This window comes from Branchiostoma belcheri, unplaced genomic scaffold (genome assembly GCF_001625305.1).
Source record: "Branchiostoma belcheri isolate BF01 breed outbred unplaced genomic scaffold, Haploidv18h27 scaffold100, whole genome shotgun sequence".
NCBI lineage: Eukaryota > Metazoa > Chordata > Leptocardii > Amphioxiformes > Branchiostomatidae > Branchiostoma > Branchiostoma belcheri.
Window position 1 is genome coordinate 671,409 of NW_017802381.1, and position 20,545 is coordinate 691,953.

The 20,545-nt window shown below is 43.0% G+C and overlaps 3 protein-coding genes across 4 annotated transcripts in view; all 3 read right to left on the reverse strand.

Moving 5' to 3' along the window:
• The window catches only part of LOC109473535 (solute carrier family 10 member 6-like), a 5,152-nt gene extending 2,184 nt beyond the window's left edge, over positions 1-2,968 (reverse strand). The window contains exon 1 of the mRNA XM_019773420.1: positions 2,547-2,968. Coding sequence (XP_019628979.1) covers positions 2,547-2,866 — 320 coding nt within the window. The 5' untranslated portion in view covers positions 2,867-2,968. The remainder of the gene's footprint in view (positions 1-2,546) is intronic.
• Positions 2,969-6,995: 4,027 nt separating this feature from the next.
• LOC109473496 lies at positions 6,996-10,518 on the reverse strand. Of its 2 annotated transcripts, none has more exons than XM_019773378.1 (4): positions 10,230-10,518; positions 8,909-9,748; positions 8,596-8,779; positions 6,996-8,076 (listed from the first exon to the last, which is right to left on the reverse strand). In XM_019773378.1, the coding sequence occupies exons 2-4, from the start codon at positions 9,746-9,748 to the stop codon at positions 7,913-7,915; spliced, it is 1,188 nt and encodes a 395-aa protein (XP_019628937.1). In that variant the 5' UTR covers positions 10,230-10,518; the 3' UTR covers positions 6,996-7,912. The 2 variants fall into 2 exon arrangements, with proteins under 2 accessions (XP_019628937.1, XP_019628929.1); XM_019773370.1 differs by having other exon boundaries at positions 6,997-8,076; positions 8,909-9,764; positions 10,230-10,517.
• Positions 10,519-16,325: 5,807 nt separating this feature from the next.
• Positions 16,326-18,806, reverse strand: LOC109473458 (frizzled-4-like). The gene is given in 2 exon segments (XM_019773324.1): positions 16,326-17,233; positions 17,235-18,806. Coding segments are annotated over 2 exon segments (1,623 nt in total). The 5' UTR covers positions 18,321-18,806; the 3' UTR covers positions 16,326-16,696.
• Positions 18,807-20,545: the final 1,739 nt, after the last annotated feature.

The following is a 20,545-nucleotide window of genomic DNA, read 5'->3' on the forward strand; positions in this document are numbered from 1 at the left end:
CGTCGTCGTCGTCGTCGTCGTCGTCGTCGTGTGTGTGTGTGTGTGTGTCGTGTGTGTGTGTGTGTGTGTGTGTGTGTGTGTGTGTGTGTGTGTGTGTGTGTGAGGTGTGTGTGTCTCACAGTGTGTGTGTGTGCGCGCATGTGTGTGTGTGTGTATTCGTGAACGCGATAATTCAGGGTTGGATGGATTGGGACCTCGAAATGCTCTTGGGCTCGGAAAAAAAGTGACGAAAGTTTGCCCCCCCCCCCCAGCAGCTTTTTCTGGAACTGCGTTTATCTAAAAAAGACTTCGAAGGATAGTACCTGAAGACAACAACGCTTACAGAGCCTGTCAGACGGAGACCGTTACACTGGTGCTGCTTTTCGGTGATTTAATATCGTTGTGCCGTTTATCCGAGAGACCCTACTCATACATGTATGGCGAGGGGAACCTTTGAATAAGACGCCTACATCCAAAAGATGTTAAAGTTTACAGGAAGTAAAGACGAACATCATTAAAAAAACTTATTCAAATCAGCACCTCATTTACATAATTTATGAGGAAATGATAGAATAGACTGCCAATGATGATATTTTGAGACATATCTGTGTGGATTTGTGTATCATTGTGAGGATAAGCTTTCGGTATTGAACACGTGCGCAGGTAGCGGGATACGGAACCGGCATATTTATATATTTCTCTAGATTTATATAACAGTTTACCACACAGTGATGGTATGGTGGAACAGGTGTCTAGAAACACATTTTCAAGGTCACCATACCGACATGTTAACCGACCATCACACATCACGTGTGGTGTGAATGGCTATAAATTATGGAATTAAGTCTTTTCAAAACATAGACCCATGGGATATACATGATCGGGAGCAAAAACGAAGCGTTGCATTGTGATCTTTGTTTCAGTATTTCAGCATCAAACATCATCTCTCACAACACGGTAGAAAAAAACGGTGAATTTAAAGAAATCTACAAATATAGCATCAGTAATCCCCCAGGCATGCACACTTCAGATATCCAGGTGCTTAGCATATTCTTGAGAAGGAACATTTTCTTAATGTGGCGGTTTTTAGAGAAAACTTAATTTGAAGGCGCTGAAGGAGACGATAACAACATTACAAATGAGCTCTTTGATAATTTCAAAGATAAATGGCGGAATAACGTGTGAGAAAAACGCGCGCCGCTAGAAAGCCTCCAAGACGTGCCGTGCCTGCTGAACAGGCCGGGCCGGGCGGATATTTACTCAGAGAAACCTCCATAGTGATGTGAGAATGACTTCGGAGAGACTCTGCCCTCGACCACCGGCATCTACGATTTTATACCAAAGATCCCTACTTGATCTGTGCCGATACTAGCAATATACCATCAGGCCCAACAAGTATTTTTATGGATAACGTCCTCTGGAAACCGCGAAAAAAAAACCAAGAAGGGCCGAAAAAGAAAACAAGATGCCTACATTGTAGATTTGAAATATACTAAGGGACGGCAAATGTTAGGATATAAATTGAATGAGATAAAACAGTGCAACAACCAACAAGTCTTTTATTCTTCATAAACACTAAATCAGTACTAGTGGAACAGCAGTTGTCGTCCTGTCCTGTTTCTTTCCTTTAATCAAATCTTCCCTTATCCCACTGTCGTTACTCTTTGGACATAGTAACAAGAAACGGAATTCCTTTTTTCTGGGCCAAAATCAATGCGCGCGCGGACGTCATCCATAAGAATCATTTGGTGTAGCCTAATCGCTCTTTCACGTATCTGATGAATTTTGCAGGCAAACTATGTCAACCCATTTTCGCCCCGCTCATGTCGACATGAATGAACCACATTACCGCCGGTAATTGTGCAGCAGGACGGGGAATTCATAATGGAGAGAGTGACCGCTCTTGCGTCACCACTGACGTATTTCTCGGTAGCAGACTTAGATGCTTGCGCCTTCATGGAAAAATAATGTATGGAAACAGATGGCTTAGGCAACAATACATGAAGTTGATCATATCAATAACCAAGAAGGAAAAAAAGCCAGAACAAATATATGCGTAATGAAGTATTAAAAGGAGAACGCGATATCAGTCGCTTGCACATATGCAAGAGGAATACAAATACATTCCATATGGTTATTGAATAAGCAGATGAACATTCTTCTGTCACAAACTGACCATAAATTTAATGGCTTAGCGCGCGCTTTGAAGACGTCTGGCCGTAAATTTAAAAAAATAGTCTCAATATGAATCTAGTTCATCACTCCAAATCATTTTAATGTCACCAGATCAAACTGTTGAAATCTAACGCCACACTGTGTCAACCGGACACAGAATCTCCGTCCATCACTGATATATAAAAATGGCACTGTTACAAGCGCGATGACAAACAACAACACTTAGTACACATCACATGTCCGCTTCTTAGCTGAAGGTGTGGAAGGACGCAATCATTTTGCTAGCAACATCCCATCTAACATCCATAGCATAATAAATATAGTGCCTCTCTGTTTGGTGGGAAAACATCGATCCTCGATAAATGTACGCTGCCTCGTTACATGTATATTACCTGAGGTTTTTATCGCCATCTACCCAGTAAGTGACGACGTTAGCCAATCCGGCGGTAGGGCAGCAGGCCATGAGCAGGATGGAGAGGGCCCGCCCTCCGTCCAGGGAAAAAGCCGCCACCAGCCCCCACAATATGAGCGGCATGGCGACGTACTGAGACAGCAGGCAGAGCAGCACGGATCTGGGGCGGTGGAATATGGCGAAGAACTCCTCCAGTTGTACCGTACAGCCGAGAGCGAGCATGAGCACGGCGCTAGTGACGGTAAACATCACCCGTGTGGCCAGGTCTACCGTCTGGTCGCTCTCCAGTCGGGACTCCATGTTTGCGGCGCTCCGGTGAAAAATAGTAATTTATGCATGAATAATATCCAGCGTCGTGACGCACATGATGTATTTCTGGTACATTATGTATGCTGTTTCCGGGCGGCGGAGAGTTAACAGGTGGGCATAAATTAGCCTCCTGTGCAGACTTTTGGTGGGGAAGGGCCTTTTTCTACGAGCGGCCAAAGGAGGGGGTGTCTTTTCGGGGGGGGGTCTTTTCTGGGTGAGAGCTGTATATCGCTCGAGCTATATGCCGTGAATGTTTTAAAACACAGCTGAACAGGTGCGCTGCTACAGATCAAGAAATTTGACCTCAAAGCGCTGTTTTTTTTAAATCCCTAAGTAGATTTAGCGTGAGGCAATGAGATCTCAGAAAAGCACGTGATGCCAGAAAAACACATGTAAACTGTTGGCGTGGGCCATTCGCACATTTAATGACAGAATCAGAGCCAGCAACATCCCATCATTAACGGATTGTCCCTTACCTTGGTCAGTGCACCTTTACTTCTTTAATACTCCCTGTCGCAAAACGGATCAGTACTACATGTATAAAGTTTTAATGATAAAATAAGGGAACTGATCAGTCCTTGCTAAAACTACAATCATGACTGACCTGTAACAGTCTGATGGGTCCTGTACCTTTTGGCCCAGTGGTTATGACGTGGATTCAGAAGCAGACAAGTCTGTGCGGAGCGGGTTCGATTTGGGGAGGCAGGCTTTGTGAAGTTCTTCTTCTCTGGTGTTACACTCCATATCAGTGTGATAGTCCCATTTGTACCAGTTGCATTTTATCAAAGGGTGCTTCACAAGTATTTTTCGGTATTGTCCGTTTATTACATCTAGACTGGGTGCCATCCAATAAACCACTTTAATACAAATCTGATAGCACCCTGGAGTATTTTTGTACATCTGCCCCTATAGGTGATGTACCTATCTTAGGTACAGCATGTTGTTCGTTGTGTGTGTGTGTGTGCAGTATATGATTCAAGAAGATATGAGTGGACTGTCATTATGTTTCATATCTTGGTAGATCGTGGTCCATTGTGGAAACCAATATAGTTTGGGCACCCTGGAGGCTTCCTTTGGCCAGCTCATTGGGAGTAGATAGCTCTTAGTCCCAGGAAGATGTGATTGACTGGACTGGTGACTTTCTGTTTGGCCACAGCAAGGACGTTCTATGACAGTCCTCCGCCACAGCAAGTAAATTTTATAGATGAGATCCAAATCTAATGGGATAGGGGGAAAAAAGGCGGGCAAAAAAATACTGCCAAGTATTCCAATTTTGAAAATGATCTGTCTCTCAGTGGAAGCCATACTCTACTCAGGGCTATATTGTACCAATTATTATATTATATAACATAACATTTGACTCTGAAACAACGAACTTTGAAAAAATTATCAAAGAAAAGTCTTCAATCATTGTAATGATTTTCATTCATTGGCAACCTCACATATTAAAGGAATAAAATACATTACTGTATCAAAGTTAAATAAAAGACTTAACAATAAATTAGAGTCTTGTCTTGCCTGTTGATGTTAATGACATCTTTGCCCATTTTCGGCATGTTGAACATTGTCAGAGGGCAACAAAATTTCGTTTTTTTTTTAAATCAGACAAAAATCAATGCACCCAATGCTGTCATCCATAAAATTACTTGCTGTGGCCTAAGTTATAGCTAATGTTATCTCCAAGCATATCTTGGAGATTAAGCTGATTGACTGTATTCTGGACATCATATTTTTTATAGCTAAGATAACACCGAGGCAAGCAAATATATGACAATCGTTGTTTGGCACATGTGTCGTGAGTTGTTCTGGTAACAATTTGGTCCCCCCCCCCCATGTTATCCAGAGATTTATTTTTTTCCCAGTATACAATAGAATCTGGCATACATGGCGCACATAATTTTCCATGCAGGTATGCAGAAAAATGGATTTTGAGTCCTGGTATATCTCGTGTCTTGAGTAGGACATACATGTAGTTTGTTGTTACGTGTGTTTGGGCAAGAAGGTACCTGGCATACTAGTAGTTTTCAGCCGTGGGCTTTTTACGGCAGAATTTTACTACATAACTGACAACAATTGATGTTGTGATTGTGTTTTCATAATACTTTGTTTGTAGGTTGTGGCGAATACAAAGGTTAAGTTTCTAAAGTACTGTAACTGCAGCGGCACTTTCAGGTTTAATATGTCTTTATGTATATACATAATTGTTCTTGAAGAATTTGACTCACTGGAACTTTAGCCCTAAGTCTTTCTCAGCTATAAGACACCCAGGTGCTGCAGACTGGTGATTGTTCTGCACGATGTCAGCACGGGGAAAAAGTTCGTCAGAAGTTGGTACTGCCCCCCCCCCCCAAGGTTGACAGAAGGTTGGTGTGCCCTGATGTACATGTAGATGGCTTCTTTCACTCCTCTCATTCAGTGTCAAGAAACTTGTTCAGTTTCACCTATGTACGTCAAACCTGCCAAGGAGACCACCTCTTTAAGCAGGCCTGTCCATGGTAACCGCTTTTTCTTGGTCCCCAAAATTTTCCCCATTGACACCAGCGTTAAACAACCTGTCCAAGATGACCACCTGGCCAACACGACCGCGACCGCCCTGAGTTGGGTCCACTCAAGGCCCAATACCTGCCCATGGTGACCACATCATTTTCGATCACTGTTGATTATTGATAACTAATGAAAAATCATGGAGAAACCAGCCAGTTTGCCTCCACTACTAGATGATGTTTTTGTTCGACGTAAATTGTTCCATGTGCCACCCTCCCCACATGCATTCACAGCATTTGACATTAGAACATCTTGACTTGGAAGCCATTTATGCCTCGTCATGTTGTGAGGCGACCCTCTTCAAGGAGACCACCTGTCCAAGGTGACCACTTCTCTTTGGTCCCTTGGGTGGTCGGCAGGACAGGTTTGACTTGTACATGTATGACTCATGACAAGGACCTCTGTTGGTAGACACACAACCCCCCCACCCAGCCGGCCCTTGATGTGATTAATGACCCCACAATTTTCTCCCCCTGGGGTCTTGTCATTAGGGCAAACTAAAAGGTGGAGTAACATATTCTTTATCTTATAAAATGTATTGAACTCAGGCTAGCCTTTTTGTGTGCAGGTGTGCTTGTCTCTGACTGTGTATTTCTGCTATTACTAATATGCACAAATTGCAGCATGGCCATATCCTCAGTGCATGTTTCATCTAAGCTTATTGCAAATTCTTTTTTTTTTTATTCTTTCAGATAAAGGGAAACAGAAAGTGAACCATCTAGCATACAATACTCATAATAGTAACATTCATTATTGCAAATTCTTGCCAGATCAGGGCTACCAGTAATTGCAAATAACAGGAAAAGAACAAAATTAAAAAACAAGGATCCGAAGCACAATATACACACACACATATATATAGCATGTGTATATATAGTATAAAATTGTAACTTGTTGGGTTTGGCTTTTTTAGAAAGTGCCAGTGGAAGATTAAAGCTCCCAGTTGCTCTTAATGTGTGGGATTTGAGTAGCCTGGGTGCCATCCTATTTGTACGGCTTCCATATTTGCACCCTTATGAAATATTTTTAGGCAGCGAGTATGGGAGCTCCAGTATACAAATAGGATGGCACCCAGGCTAGGTTTTGTGGAAAGTAGCTTTCTTTTTGTCTTTGAATATGGAATGGCATTGCCTTCTTTAAAAGGCTCCCCTTTCTCTCACCATAGAATGGACAGTTTGAGATAAAGTGTCTTAAATACCTTCGGCAAGAAGGTTATGTTTTCAGTAGCGTTTGTCCGTCTGCTTGTCCGTCTGTTTGTCCGTCTGTCTGTGAACAGCATAACTCAAGAAGATTAATATGCATTGTCATGAAACTTGGTAGGTGGGTAGGTCTTCATGAGAGCTAGAAATGATTAGATTTTTGGCCCCTTGGCGGCTCTCCTAGGTACTGCAGCAGAACTTCCGGTTTTGATATCTTGTGATCTGAACATGCTAGGGTGACGAATTTTGGATGACAGATAGCTCTTGGGCTAGGGAAGAAGTGACATGAGTTTGATTTCCCTAGCGGCTTGCTCTGGAACTGCAGGAGCATTTGTTGAAAAATCTTCGAAGGAGGATAACTCAAGAACCGGTTGACGGATTGTCGTGATTCCTGGTATGTAGGTAGCTGGAGTGATGCTTGACATAATAAGATGACAATTTTGCATATAAGGAGCTAATTTGCATAATTAATGAGGAAATTCTATAAACCTGCTTTGTTCTATGATAGGACTATAAAACGCTTGTGACATTGAATTGAGAACGAGAAAAACATCTGAGGATATAGATTATGTAAATGAAGACCTAATTTGCATAACTAATGGCAAATTGTTATAATTTCATAGTTGTAACTGCTGGGCACATTTGGACCCTAATTAAGTGGAAATTAAGTGAATGTGAACATCGGTAAACATAATTTATTCAAATCATGACCTCATTAGCATAATTTATGAGGAAGTGCTATAATAGCCTTTTTGTGAAGATAAGGCTGTCATTGCGTGGAGAATATGATCAACTAATATACTCCATGCAAATGAGGCTCTTTTTTGTGAAATCAGTTATAATTAAAATTGTATAATTCGTCACATGCAAGGGTTAACATCATTTGGCGAAGGTATGAGATCGTGGAACTCTTGTTGGTCTGCTCCAGGTCTGCTCTGTTGATTCTCACACAATACATTTACATATACATGTATGGTGACAGGAATCTAAATCACTCCTACTATACAATTGCATTATGTTCAATTTCTTTTTGCCTTGTTGTTGTTATACATGTATCAACAATTATAAATTAATTTATTCTTGTTTCAGTACTATGTAGTATCTATAGTTTTGTTTAAACCATAGAAAGACATGCATTGTTTTTGTTTATCAAGACTGAATGTGCTGTTTTTATGTAGCTTATTGTAATCCATGTACTTTTTGTCTATTTGTATATTTATTCCATTTTCTTGAATAAAATTATTGGAAAAAAGCAAGTACTCGCGGAGAGTCTATTTATCGGTCATGTGTATATCTAGATAACTCCCCACTCCTTGATCTCCTGGATTATTCGCACCAAACCTCGATCTGCATGAAGCCCCCTCAACCGTATGAGACCGTGGAACAACCCAAACGGACAGTCGGCTTTAAAGTCTGCCTTCAGCTGTTCCAGTGTGTAGCTTTGTAGGCCTGAGGATTCTACAGAAATTGGAAGGCAAGGCAAATATACATGGGTACGTCCTTTTTCAATTCCTTTTAATATTACATATTAAATAACTGTGCAAGGCATACGCAAAATAAAGTTAAAACGCATTCACCTTTTATATTTGAGGCCATGTTGATTAGATTATATGGATGACATCCTCTGGTAACCCCCAAACTGATGCTTTCATTATGAAATTTACATGGTCATGAAGGTTCAACAAATGACACTGAATATGTTATAGCGAATAATTTACTCTTCGAACTCATTTCTTTACATTTTCGTCTTTGTCGTTTGAATTTGACATTCTACGACATCGGTGTCGTTTTCAAATATTTTTTTTACAACTTACGGTATATATTTGCTCATTTTGGAACTGTTTTGTACGATTTACAGTAGTTGAAACTTTTTAGGGGGTAACGACCGAAAATTCATGCACGCATGGATGTCATCCATATAATCAAATCAACACGGCCTGACTGGGAAATGTTTACAGTGATAATGCGGTTTCTCACCGTCTGTACCCAGGGTCTCCATCAGTTTGTGGTGGTAGTGAGCCAGGATGGCGTCCCTGTGGTGGTGGAAGACGTCCCAACTCGCGTTTAAAAGAAACAGGAACGCCAGGTCATAGGTCGGTGGCAGGTACGCAACAACCTGCCAGTCCACCAGCCTCACGTCAGTGGGCACATCTTCAGCGTACTGAAGACCAAAGCCACAGAAATTATAATAAATCATCTTGTAGAACATTGATAGAAAACAAAAAAAAATCGTTGTGACCCTCTAATGTTTAGATTCAATCAAGAAAGGAAAGAAGACACCAAGTCTTACCTTAAACATGATGTTATTGCCGTAAGCATCTTCATGGCTTAGCACCATAAGCCTCGGGTCCTCCGTCATTGGATGCTGAAGGTTTAACTTCTCCAGACTAGCTACAAGATCTGCCTGGTCAGGAAAGACTGCGGCAAATTCCTTTACGGCTTCCCGGTACATGGGCCCTGCAAGTTGCATTGACGCAGCTTTGACATCTGAGAGAGACACGATCCAGTCGTACTTCTCACGAAGAGGGACGCCCAAGCGGAGCTCCAGTCGATGTGACAGGCCGTGCAGCTGCGCCAGCGCCCCGGCTGCAAGCATCATCTCATCACGGCTCAGCGACTGGCGGTCGGGTTTGATGGAGAAGCCCTGAGTTTTCAGATTCTCCAGAACCCTGACGGACACCATAGAACTGGGATCGGTGGCAGCAAAGTAGCATTTTGGGATCGATAAGGAATTAGTAGGATGGTGAGTTTTTTCGTTCCCTGTTTTGCGCTCTGTGCTTGGGGTTGCAAGAGAGAGAAGCTCAGGCACCACGTCCGAGTAAAACTTGACTTCAGTAGTATCAATTTTTATCTGCGCGTCCTTTGGCCACTCTTTCATTACTGTCAACGGCCGTTTGAAATCTGTCAGTTTAGCGACGAGACTGTATCGCTGACTCACACCATTCCTGATCCCCACGGCATCAAAAGCGATGATATCGCTCATGAACCCCTCGCCATGGCTGATGGATCCCCTGACATGGACGTCCGTGATGGTGACGCCCGGGAGGTCCTTCTGCAGTACCTGCTGTACCCAGGAGGGGGCGATATCTTCTGCAGACTGAGGAATGGCGATTCCGGATGTTGTTGCCATCTTCAGGAGTATTTCCCTAGATATCAGAAAATACAATGTTTGCGAAACACTACATTTCTATAATTGATCTGTCAACGAGCGACACAGAGTGTGTGACATAGTTTGTTGCCCTGTTGCACCGCGCAACAAAGGTATTTTGCTTCACGCAACCTCAGTGCTAGATAAACAGTTAAAATGTACTTTGGACCCCACCCCACCTGACTTTGAATGCCCTCCGAGCCTTCTTTCTTAACAATTTCTTTGTAGCTTTCGAGCATAACACTCTGAAGTTGGAAACCAGGAAAAGCATTTAACTGAGTGAAAGAAAGCCTGCATTGCTAAGCGTTTGAAATTTTTCCAGTCTTTTCAAACAGTCAACAGTATGACAGACCATGCTCTGTAGTACAAGAATACGCTTTGTATAATCTATAAAGGGTCTAGCTATAGTGGCAAACGTTCCTCAGAGATTTGGAGTGTATACAGTGAATGTATTCCCACCTACCAGCTGTATTATATAAAGGCACAATCGGACGGCAATGTTAGTGCTCAGTTCTGACCCGCCACAGAATCTTCTGCACGAAATGAAGTCTGCCTATGGTGACGTAACCTGCCGTCACGGAAGGTTAAAGTTCAAGAACACAGCTTTGTTCTGGTTCTGGGTCGGAGTTTAAATCTGACCAGAGTCTAAGTAATGCGTAGTTAACGTCGCCGGAAACGTTACTTTGTTACCTCCATGAAAAATGGAGGTATTGTTTTTTGCGCGTCTGTCTGTGTGTGTGTCTGTCTGTGTGTTTCCGCACATTTGTAGTCAGCATAATTTCAGAACGCCTTTATGGATTGTGATGATATTTGGCATGCTGGTAATTCTTAGGAAGACGAAGGTCAAGGTCAAATATGGGCCTCCTGGTGGATGACCTTGGTACTGCAGCAGAATTTCCGGTTTTTGTATCTTTTGTCCTGAACAAGCTATGGTCCTGACTTTTTGGTGACAGATAGCTTATCCTGTCAGGAATAAGTGATGTAAGTTTGGTCCCCCTAGCAGTTTGTTCTGGAACAGCAGGTTAGTTTCTGGTAAAAACTTTCAAAGCCAATAAGTCCAGATTGGAACAACGTATTTTCATCATTTTTGGTGTGTAGGTAGCTGTGATAGAGTTGTACATTAAATGTAAATTATGCAACTGAGGACTTAATTTGCATAATTAGTGAGGAAATTCTATAATTAGTGTTTTATATAATGGTACAACTATACATGTAATCTATTTAATCTGTGGCAGATACCAATTATGCAAATGATGACCTAATTTGCATAATGAATGTGAAAATTCTGTGACTCCCTATTGGTGAATGATGGGAATTTTATTAGTTCTGAGTCTATTGTAAAACAGGTGGAAATTTTTTCATGGTTTTGTCACATTTCTGTATAAGACCACTTTTCCTCAGTCCCCTGGGTGGTCGACTGTACAATAAAAATACAAGACAAAGGAAATCCAGAGGTATTAGATTACTGAACTGTGTAAATCAAATTTACGAGACATTTTTCCTTGGCATCTGTTGTTTTACATGATCATGATTAATAAACTACTCACTATATCTCACTATCTGGTTTAGTATCAGTTGTTCTTGTTCCCCATCTTCTGAGGACTAGACATGCTTGCACACTGATGCTGAGGCTTGGGCTCACTTTAGACTAGAAACGCTTAAAGGGTTTTGTGGTGGAAAAACGTTTCCAATGGGCTAACCGTTCCCAATTTATATGCGAAAAATGATATTTCTTTTACGAAACGTTTCTGAAACCACCTCCACCGTGGTTTCAGCAGGGGGCCTGAAACTCTTCCTGCTAGGTCTAAAGAGAAAGGGTTTCGAAAAACGGTTTTGCCATATGCTAATGATATGCTAAAAAGCCTGTGCTAAGTGTGCTTGTATTTTCTGTTATGCTCATGTCATTTTTTACTCAAACCCTTCCACCCCTCTGTCTAAAGAGAAACCGTTTTTGGTGGCAAAGGATTTTGAGGGGTTTCGGAGTGGTATACCGTTTCTAGTCTAAAGTGAGCCCGATGGCAGCCTGTCGATTGCCTCTGTCCTGTAGGTTGATGTTATGCAGGTTTATTGGGTGGAAGTCCTCCCTCATGTTGTCCATCTCTTGGACACCCTCGCGGGTTTGGCCTGGTATATACAGTCCACATTATCAAGCACAAGGAACAGAGTACGAGTAGGGCTTAAATTGCAGCCGTTTCTATACTCTTCACTCCACATACACTCTTTATGGTTACAAAAGGTGGCTTTAAACTAGACGAAATAATGTGTAAAGCAATTTCTGATCTCCACTGAGTTGGATCTACTATGTGCTTCAAGGATAAAATAAATCATGTATGTTTTCAGCAGTATTAAAGTTATGACTGGCTGAATAATGCTTTACGCAGATGTTTTCTAGCCTCCTTTGCAGACTTGTGGGGCGCCGTTCTTCATTTTTTTTGAGTGATGCGAGTTATGGCCGCTGAGGAACTTTGAGGGAGAGACGGTGACAAAACCGTCCTCTGCAAAGGCCCTCGGGAACAAAACCATCCTAAACTCACGTCGCTCAAAAAAATAAAATAACACCGCCGCCCCACAAGTCTGCAAAGGAGGCTAGATGTTTTCAGAGTCCATTTGGATGTGTAGAGTCTGAGTCCAAGTTGACTCAGTGTTTAATGATTTTACCAGAAGCTTTACACAGTTTCATAGTCAACTTGAATGTGTAAAATCTACTTCAAGTTGACTCCAAGATGTCTCAGGACAGTTTCCCCATGTTAACAGTTACAACTACAGGCTATTCAAGTAACGTTTTCCCTGAGAGTTACCTCAGGTCCCTCAAGAGGAGGGTGAAGTCATGTTGTAAGAAACAGGAGGAGCAAGTACAGATAAAAACCCCTGGTCCCGGGTTCGAACCCACGACCTCCCGAGCACTAGCTTCAACACTCAAACCACTCACCTAAAAGGTCTAGACCCATCGGCCGGGTCAGTTGGTAGCGCCTATAAACCCTCCATTGTTACCTTTTCTTTTCAAGATTCATCCTCGAATCTTCCGAATTCGACATCCCTGGAGCGGTACTCTTTGCCAGAACTCCCAGGGCCGGTGTGGGAACCGTGGAAGAAACAGGAGGAGCGAGTACTAGTAGAAACAGATAAAAGCCCCTAGTCCCGGGCCGGGGTTCGAACCCACGACCTCCCGAGCACCAGCTTCAGACTGCGACACTCTAACCACTCGGCAAAAGGTCTAGACCCATCAGCTGGGTCAGTTGGTAGCACCTATAAACCCCCCATTGTTACAATGTTTTTGGTGTGTCATGGAGTTGACCTGGACTGGAGACAACTCATGGCAAGTTCTGTAGGTCAGCAATGCTTAGGAGTCACGTCAGAGAGAACTTCCAAAATCACTTTGTGGCCCAGCGTGTATTTAGGGGATGCTGCAGTTGCTTCTGTTCTGCTCAGAAAATCGTGACTTTTCTTTGTGAAAGCCTTTTTTTCAAGTTAAACTTTGATTGAAAGGGAAAGGTCACCGCAATCATATTTGTTCTGGCCAGAGTTCTATGTGCCTTCCCCACCAAAAAGCAAATCCTTCTTTTCCCTCTCACTCTCAGATGATGAAGTTGACTTGAAAGCATGGCACTACCTTATATGTAACATGCCTGGAGGTAACAATGCAGACAGGAAGAAGAGGAAATCGGATACTTACAAATTTACATTGTGGGAATGTTTTCACTTTTAGTACTCTGCTTCTTAAGGGGCTTATTTAAACCTCTATGGTACATTGAAATAATCAAAAATCTGTAGGATTTATAGAGAAAAGATGACAACTAAAGCTGGGAAACCATTCAACTCACATAATTCTTCCCTGGAACTGGCCTGGATGCCAGACCTATAACACACAGGATAAGTTGGGCCTAGTGTGCTGTGGGTCTGGCATCCAGGCTATCCTGGTATCCGCAGAAAGTTGTATCAAGGCTTCCCCAAGACTGTCTTGAACACCTGGATATGTGAGGTGTGTATGAGTTTGGGATTACTGATGTTGTATGGAACTCCTTTTAGATTCACCTTTTTACCTTCGCTAAGAAGGTCACGTTTTGGGGTCTGTGTCCTTGGTGTCAGTAAATACAAACAGCAGTACCAACACTTGAGAAGTTGTGGATGGGTCTTGTACTTGGAATGTTGGAATGTGTTGGCAAGATAACGATGATTGTGGATCTCTCTTCCACACATGCTATGGTGATGGTTTTTCAAGCTTGGGCTTGTGAAGATAGGTTTGAGCCCCCTAGCAGCTTTTATGGAACTGCACAGACAAAACTTTAACAGAATAATTCACGAATGCCATTGTGATTGTGAATTGTCATGAATCTCATGATGATTTTGGTGTATAAAAAAACTATAATAGACAGCTTAGGTGATTATATAATGGGGGTCTGCATGCCATGCCCTTTTTCGTAAGGCGTAATCAGGCCTTTTTAGTCTTCATAATCCATAGGCAGCCCCCCCCCCCAAAATCAACATAATTTGTAATATAGTACATAAGCGGCAAATTGCAAAGTCATAATCAGTTATGAGACTATAACGTATTTCATAAACGGCGGCAAATATTTTGCGTAATTTGTAATCACTACCCCCCCATGTAGGCCCTCTATAATTAGATGTGATTCTGAAAATCACAAGGTAATTTTCAGAATTAATGAAGGATCTGATGATAAGAATATGAAACATGGACTATAAGAGGTCCATCAACAGATATCAATCAGGCAACTGGCACCTTATTTGCGTAAGTTATGAAAAACACAAGGGGAATTTTATAAGGCATTTGGACATCATTAGACAATTAAGCAAATCAGGACCCCATATGGATAATAAAATGAGAAAATGCTACAATAGCCCTCTTTGTAAAGATACGACTTTCATGCGTTAGATAGCTTATAATGTTATATGTTATTTGGTTCAAGATCATCAGCTGATGTAATTCATGCCAAAACAAGCTTATTGATGCATAATCTATGGAAAACCATTAGTATACATCAGTTATAATCATTGTGGAAACATTGGTGAAGGTCTGAGATCGTGGAACTCTATTTTTTCAATGTGGTAGTTTTAGGATGAGGCTTGATCCTGTGTTTTATCTCCTGGGTACAATAAAAGGCTGGCTGCTGTGTCAGTTTGATAAATGCCTCATTCAAGATCTCTTCAATGTTTTTTACCTTTCTCTTGGACATGTCTGCAGATGTTATGAGTTCATTTTACTTTTGTAAATATGAAGTTGGCATTCGGGCAACATTGTATGTATGTCTGCAATGTTGATATGTCAATAAAGAATTGACTGTGATGCATGAAATCTGTTTGTGGCATTATTTACTAGTTTTAACCACATGTACCAGTCAGGATATGAATCCACCACAAAAACCTCACATTTTGTTACCAACAGTTCAGTAAAGTCCCTGTCTTCATACTTCTTTATACAGTTGTACCATTTGTTCATCCATTGAAAGTAAAAAAAAATGTTATGGATGTCTGGTTCATTTTACCAACATTGATTTTTTTAAAGATTTTTTTCCTGCTAGAATGTAAGAACTAGCAACTTTGCGTGGTCTAGTTGGTCGTTTTCATCTGGCCTAACACTAACCAAGAAGGTTCTATCTGATTGAACCTCCTTGATATACTAAAGTTATTTGTTTAGGCCCAAAATTTGGCCCAACCTGGGATGTGGAATGTGCGCAAAGGACACCTTCTTCAGCATGAGTGTTCTGTGGGTACAGCGGCAAGGAATCGGAAAATACTTGATCGGTAAGAACCTTTGAAATTTTGCAGTAATGCGGTACAAGTCGGGCCCATGCACGCAGTCCTGTGCTCAAACAAGCGCAGCCGTACCGTGACCGCATTGAGGAGCAAGGGCGTGTGACCCGGGTATAGGCGGGCTTTGTTTGTTATAGTCAATGCAGGGGCAGGACTCACACGGCTAGGCTCTACAGCCTTTTGTCCACTATGTGGCAAAATTACACTGCAGATAATTGACCAATTAGCAAATGAAGGGGGAAGATTTTTCACCATATGGTGCCTGGACAGAGGAATGTGTTGGAATTGGCACTGAGAAGTCGCCGACGAGAGTGCACTCTGCTCTGTAAATACTGGGGGAAAAATCACCGCGCCTCAAAGACCTGTTGTTTTTCAGTCGCCATTATGGCTCCGGACGAAATACCAGGGATAAAAGACCCAAGCTGTGTAAAACAACAACTAAAATTCTTTTGTCATCAAGGACTTTGCCACGACCGAGGATGATAGGCATAAATAATTTTTGTACACAAAACAAGACAATGCCAGCCATTTTCATTGTAACAGCATTTGTTCACTTCTACTATTACAGAACCGGGCATTTGTAATTTCAATACAAATGGTGATGACATAAAAATTCAATACAAAAGACACTGATAATCGTTAATGAACTGCCACAATACAGCTACAGCAAGTTTTTAAAGTGCTATAGGTTATGGTTCATGATGATTTACAACTTACATAACTCAAATCACCAGAATGTTACATCACACACAAAGTGTACAGTCAATAAACTATAGAACGTTTAGAAAATTACAAACAACTCTCAAAGATCTCTGTACAAGTCAGGCCCCGGTACTAAGTTTTCGACAAAATATTTATCCGAGGGCCAAATTTTTTTTGGCACATAATTTGATTATACATTACAAATTATTGGTGGAAGGAATCAGCGTATATTGCTTACAAAGAACAAGTTTTATGAAACAGACTTGGATGAAGATAAAACGTACATGAGAAATGGCTCGCCCTCTGGTTTGTTTATCTTGCCCTGCTGGATATGCAGGTCCGAAAAATCAACAAGTTGCTAGGGATTCTCAACTGAATACATATCCAATCACTGCAGGGTAAAGTAGATTGTGTTCTCTGTTAGAACATAAAGACAAACGGATAATTTGGGAGAAAATCTCATACCGCACTCTCTTTGCCTCCCCCCGCCTTCAATGTCAGTCCATTTGGCCTGGATGTCGTCTCCCCGGATTTGGAGTTACAAAGTCTTCTTGTGCAGTTTGCCCACGAACTGACGGTTTTGGCGGACCAAATCCACATGCTGCTTGTAATCCCCACCACAAGAGACATGAAGATTTTCAGCATGTAGAGTTCAATGTTGGGTTTTGCAGACGAGTACCTCCACAGTTCTCTGTTGGAGTGTTCGTAGAAGTAGCAGGCGATGACACATGTGGCTGGCACGGTGTACAGGACACTGAACACTCCGATCTTCACCATGAGGCGTTCCAGCTTGTCCGTTTTGGTTCCGTCGTTTTTCATGAAATTTCGGATGCGGAAGAGTGAGACGAAACCTGCCAGGAGGAATGACGTCCCGACCACCAGGTAGGTGAAGAGGGGCGCGAGCACGAAGCCTGTCAGCGCGTCTAAATTTTGATTGCCTACAAAACACAGTCCGGTTAACTCATCGGCGTCAACCTGCTTCATAACAAAATGACTATCGTTTAATGGCAGGAATGGACCATGTGGCCAGGTGGAAATAGCTGCTATGCATTTCTATTGCTTCGTGTCCCCATTTCAGACCAGCAGACAGAAACCAGGTGAGTGTGAGGATGACCCACCAGATGGAGCTCGCCATGCCGAAGAAGTACAGGAACAGAAACACAATTGCGCAGCCCGTATTTTCAAGTCCTTGCTGAATGAGAAACGCCTGGCCATCTTCCGAGTCACATGAGATAGCTTTCCTGCCCACCACAAGCCTGACGATGTACGCGATACTGTAGATATTGTAGCACATGGACAGGAAGATGATGGGTCTTTCAGGGTAGCGGAAGCGCGCAGTGTCTATCAGGAACGTTAGGACCGTAAACATGGTGGACAGGAAACACAGGCCAGCCCAGACGGCCATCCAGATATCGGCGAACCGCTTCTCCTCCGGGGTGAAGTTGCCATACTCCACTCCACACTTGAGTGCACACGAGTCCGTTCTCTTGACGTACATGTAACTGTCGTCGTTTGGCCCGCCACAGCTTTCCGCGTGGAGCCCATCGCCATGGCCGTCTGGCGTGGTGAGGCCACCGCCCCGCCGCTCGTTCCCGCTCCCGTCCGCCAGATTGACTTCTTCGTCCCCGGGCCCTTCCATACACATGGTGTTGTGGTCGTTTTGGAGCGGAAACTTGGAACAGTTTAGAGTTGGCGGCCAGGGAAAGCCAAACTCCGTCAGGACGGGTTCACAGCGTTTTTTCACAGACAGGCACATGCTTTGGCACGGTCCTATGGGGATTGGAACCTTCTCTGTACACATGGGCACGTAAACCGAGCAGAGGAAGAACTGGAGCTGTGAGGAGCAGCCATATTGGATGAGAGGCGTGAAGGTTTGCAGTTGAAGCTCGGCGTCTTGCTGCATGTCGTGCCCGACCAGATTGGGCATCCGTGTAACGTTGTAGCCCAGATCGTTACACATCACGATTCGAATAGGATCGCAGCTGTACTGGCCGCTAGTATAGCCAGCGGAGTCCGTCCGCTCCCACATAAGCATTACCACCAAGCTGCACGTCAGTAGAGAGTAAACAACGCTGGTCGTCATGTTTGTTCGTCTTTTTGTCAGCAGCACCAGCAGACTTGGCTTCCCTTGGTACGGTTGGAACACCACAAAACGGGACTACGGTCACTCCAAGCGCGGCGAAGCTGTGCGATTCAGCGGGATGACATTCCCGGCAACTTTACAAGGTTGACTCAGCGGGGAAAGAAAAGCATTTCCTCCTCCAGACCAGCAGACTCCAACCCAACTGCCACCCCTTGTCAACTTCTATTCTGCTTGCAAAACGGGCCTCCAAATAGCCGACAGATCGGGTATCAACTCATGCTGAGCCAATCATGTGGGCTATTTGGCTAACGAGTCTCCTCCCCAGCAATGCAAATAGACTCTGTTGACACGAAACAGTGGCACGCGATTGGCGCGGCTCGGGTCTGTACAGCTTTCAGGGCAGGTAACCCTAGTAGTCTCCGGGACGGTTCAGGAATACAGGCGACACGGGCTTTCCACTGCAGAACTGTGCAGATTAATATTAGCGGAAATATCATATCTGAGATTCGGGAAGCCTTACACCGTAACCCAAAACGCAGGTCCCCGCAATTAGCACTTACTTACCATTCACACGTTCCCATTCTCTCGTGAGAAGGCGGGTATTCACAACGCTAACACCATTTGACTAATCCCTGATAAAATCTCCGCACCTCTACAAACCACATGTGGAAGGCAAAAAGCAGGGGAAAAAACACTACCAATGCAGATTCTTTCATCTTATCCTGGTATTTGTAAAATATCGTTCTGCATCTGTCATGTTTTACCATATTATTTTTCTTGGCAGCATGGAAGTGAGAGGACGGCTCCCAGACACAGAGCAGTCCTTATGTTTTTTCCGCCCAGTCATTGCTAGCTGAAGGATGTCCTTGCTGAGACCTCCCCCGGCCCGCGCCCTCTGTGTTTGTTACAGGCCGCGGCAAACCCTTGTAGATAAGGAAATGTAACACCATACGTGCCCCACATGTGTACATGGTATATGCACCCCGCACAGACCTACCAGAGGACCGGTGTTTTGCTTTTGCTTTGTTTGTCGATTTGTTTATTTGCCGATAAACTGAAATGAAAATTAGTTGACTGAAATGCAGAAAACTAAAGAACGTCCACCACCATGGATCCAGGCAGTTTCTGAACCCCCCTTAGTCACAATGACGCAATTAACTAAACTCGTGAGTAAATACATTTTGCAGGATGTTTATGTAAGTCAACGTAGGCTAATGGGATTGGCCTACTCTCCAAGCAGAGGTTTGGGCTTGGGCTTATTTTTAACGTCTTATTAATGTATTTTAGGCGTTTTTATCGGGCTTTCTTTTCTGTACCTTCTGGTATTTTTCGCCAACCAAACCGAAGGCAAATGGACCGACAGATGGATACTGTGATCCCGCTATATCTCTAAACTTAGGACAGGACAGACTTTTAAAAAAAAGTACATTTCGAAATAGCGAGATTTAAAGAAGTCAAAATGCGGGAAATAATTTCTTGATGGGCCAATTGAACAAAAACTTAATACTGAATGGTGAAGAAAGAGCAAAACTCTCTTAGTCCATATAAGAAGGCAGAACAGTCTATGCAGTTTATGACCTGTCACACAAGTCAAGGGTGCAGTAGTTTTCTGTGGTAGCTATGTAATCTCCAGTAGCACAGTTTCGGTCCGGCCTCTGACCTTCCTGTAACGTTACTCCAGGAAAAAAATGAGGTGTTGTTTTGTCGATTGGGTGTGTCTGTGTCAGTGTGTTTTTCCGCATATTTGTGACGTGGGTTTTGACGATATTTTGTAGGTCTCGCAAAATCTCATGGCGGCTTTCCTTGCTACTTTATAATAGAAGAACTTTCATGTCAGGAAAAAAGTGGTGGAGGTTAAGCCTCCTAGCAGCTTGTTCTGGGACTGCAGAACTCCCCCACTCATCCCAGGGCATTTTCACTACCAAGACCTGCCCTCCAGTTTCAAGACGGTCTTGAAAGAAACTGGAGGGCAGGTCTTGGTAAACCAAAGGCCCAGGAGGTTAAAAATTAATCTCCAAGTAAATTCGGTGGGGCAAGGGGACTTTATGTTAGCCGCCTGTATCCACTGGCCGACACTATTCAACGTTCGCCCCTCGTTTAGGCCATGTTGATTTGATCATATGGATGACATCCTCTGGGAGCCCCAAAACTGATGCGCGCGTGCGAATAAAAAAAAAAGTTTTGCAAAAAAAAAGTTGTTTTCATTATGAAATCTACGTGGTCAT

Excerpts from the sequence above, each read along its gene's own strand:
- LOC109473496 (XM_019773378.1), bottom strand. The coding sequence starts at position 9,748 with ATGGCAACAACATCCGGAATCGCCATTCCTCAGTCTGCAGAAGATATC. Across the intron at positions 8,780-8,908 it reads GCAATAACATCATGTTTAAG|TACGCTGAAGATGTGCCCAC; the intron begins GTAAGACTTGGT and ends TTTGGTCTTCAG. Across the intron at positions 8,077-8,595 it reads GGAGACCCTGGGTACAGACG|AATCCTCAGGCCTACAAAGC; the intron begins GTGAGAAACCGC and ends CAATTTCTGTAG.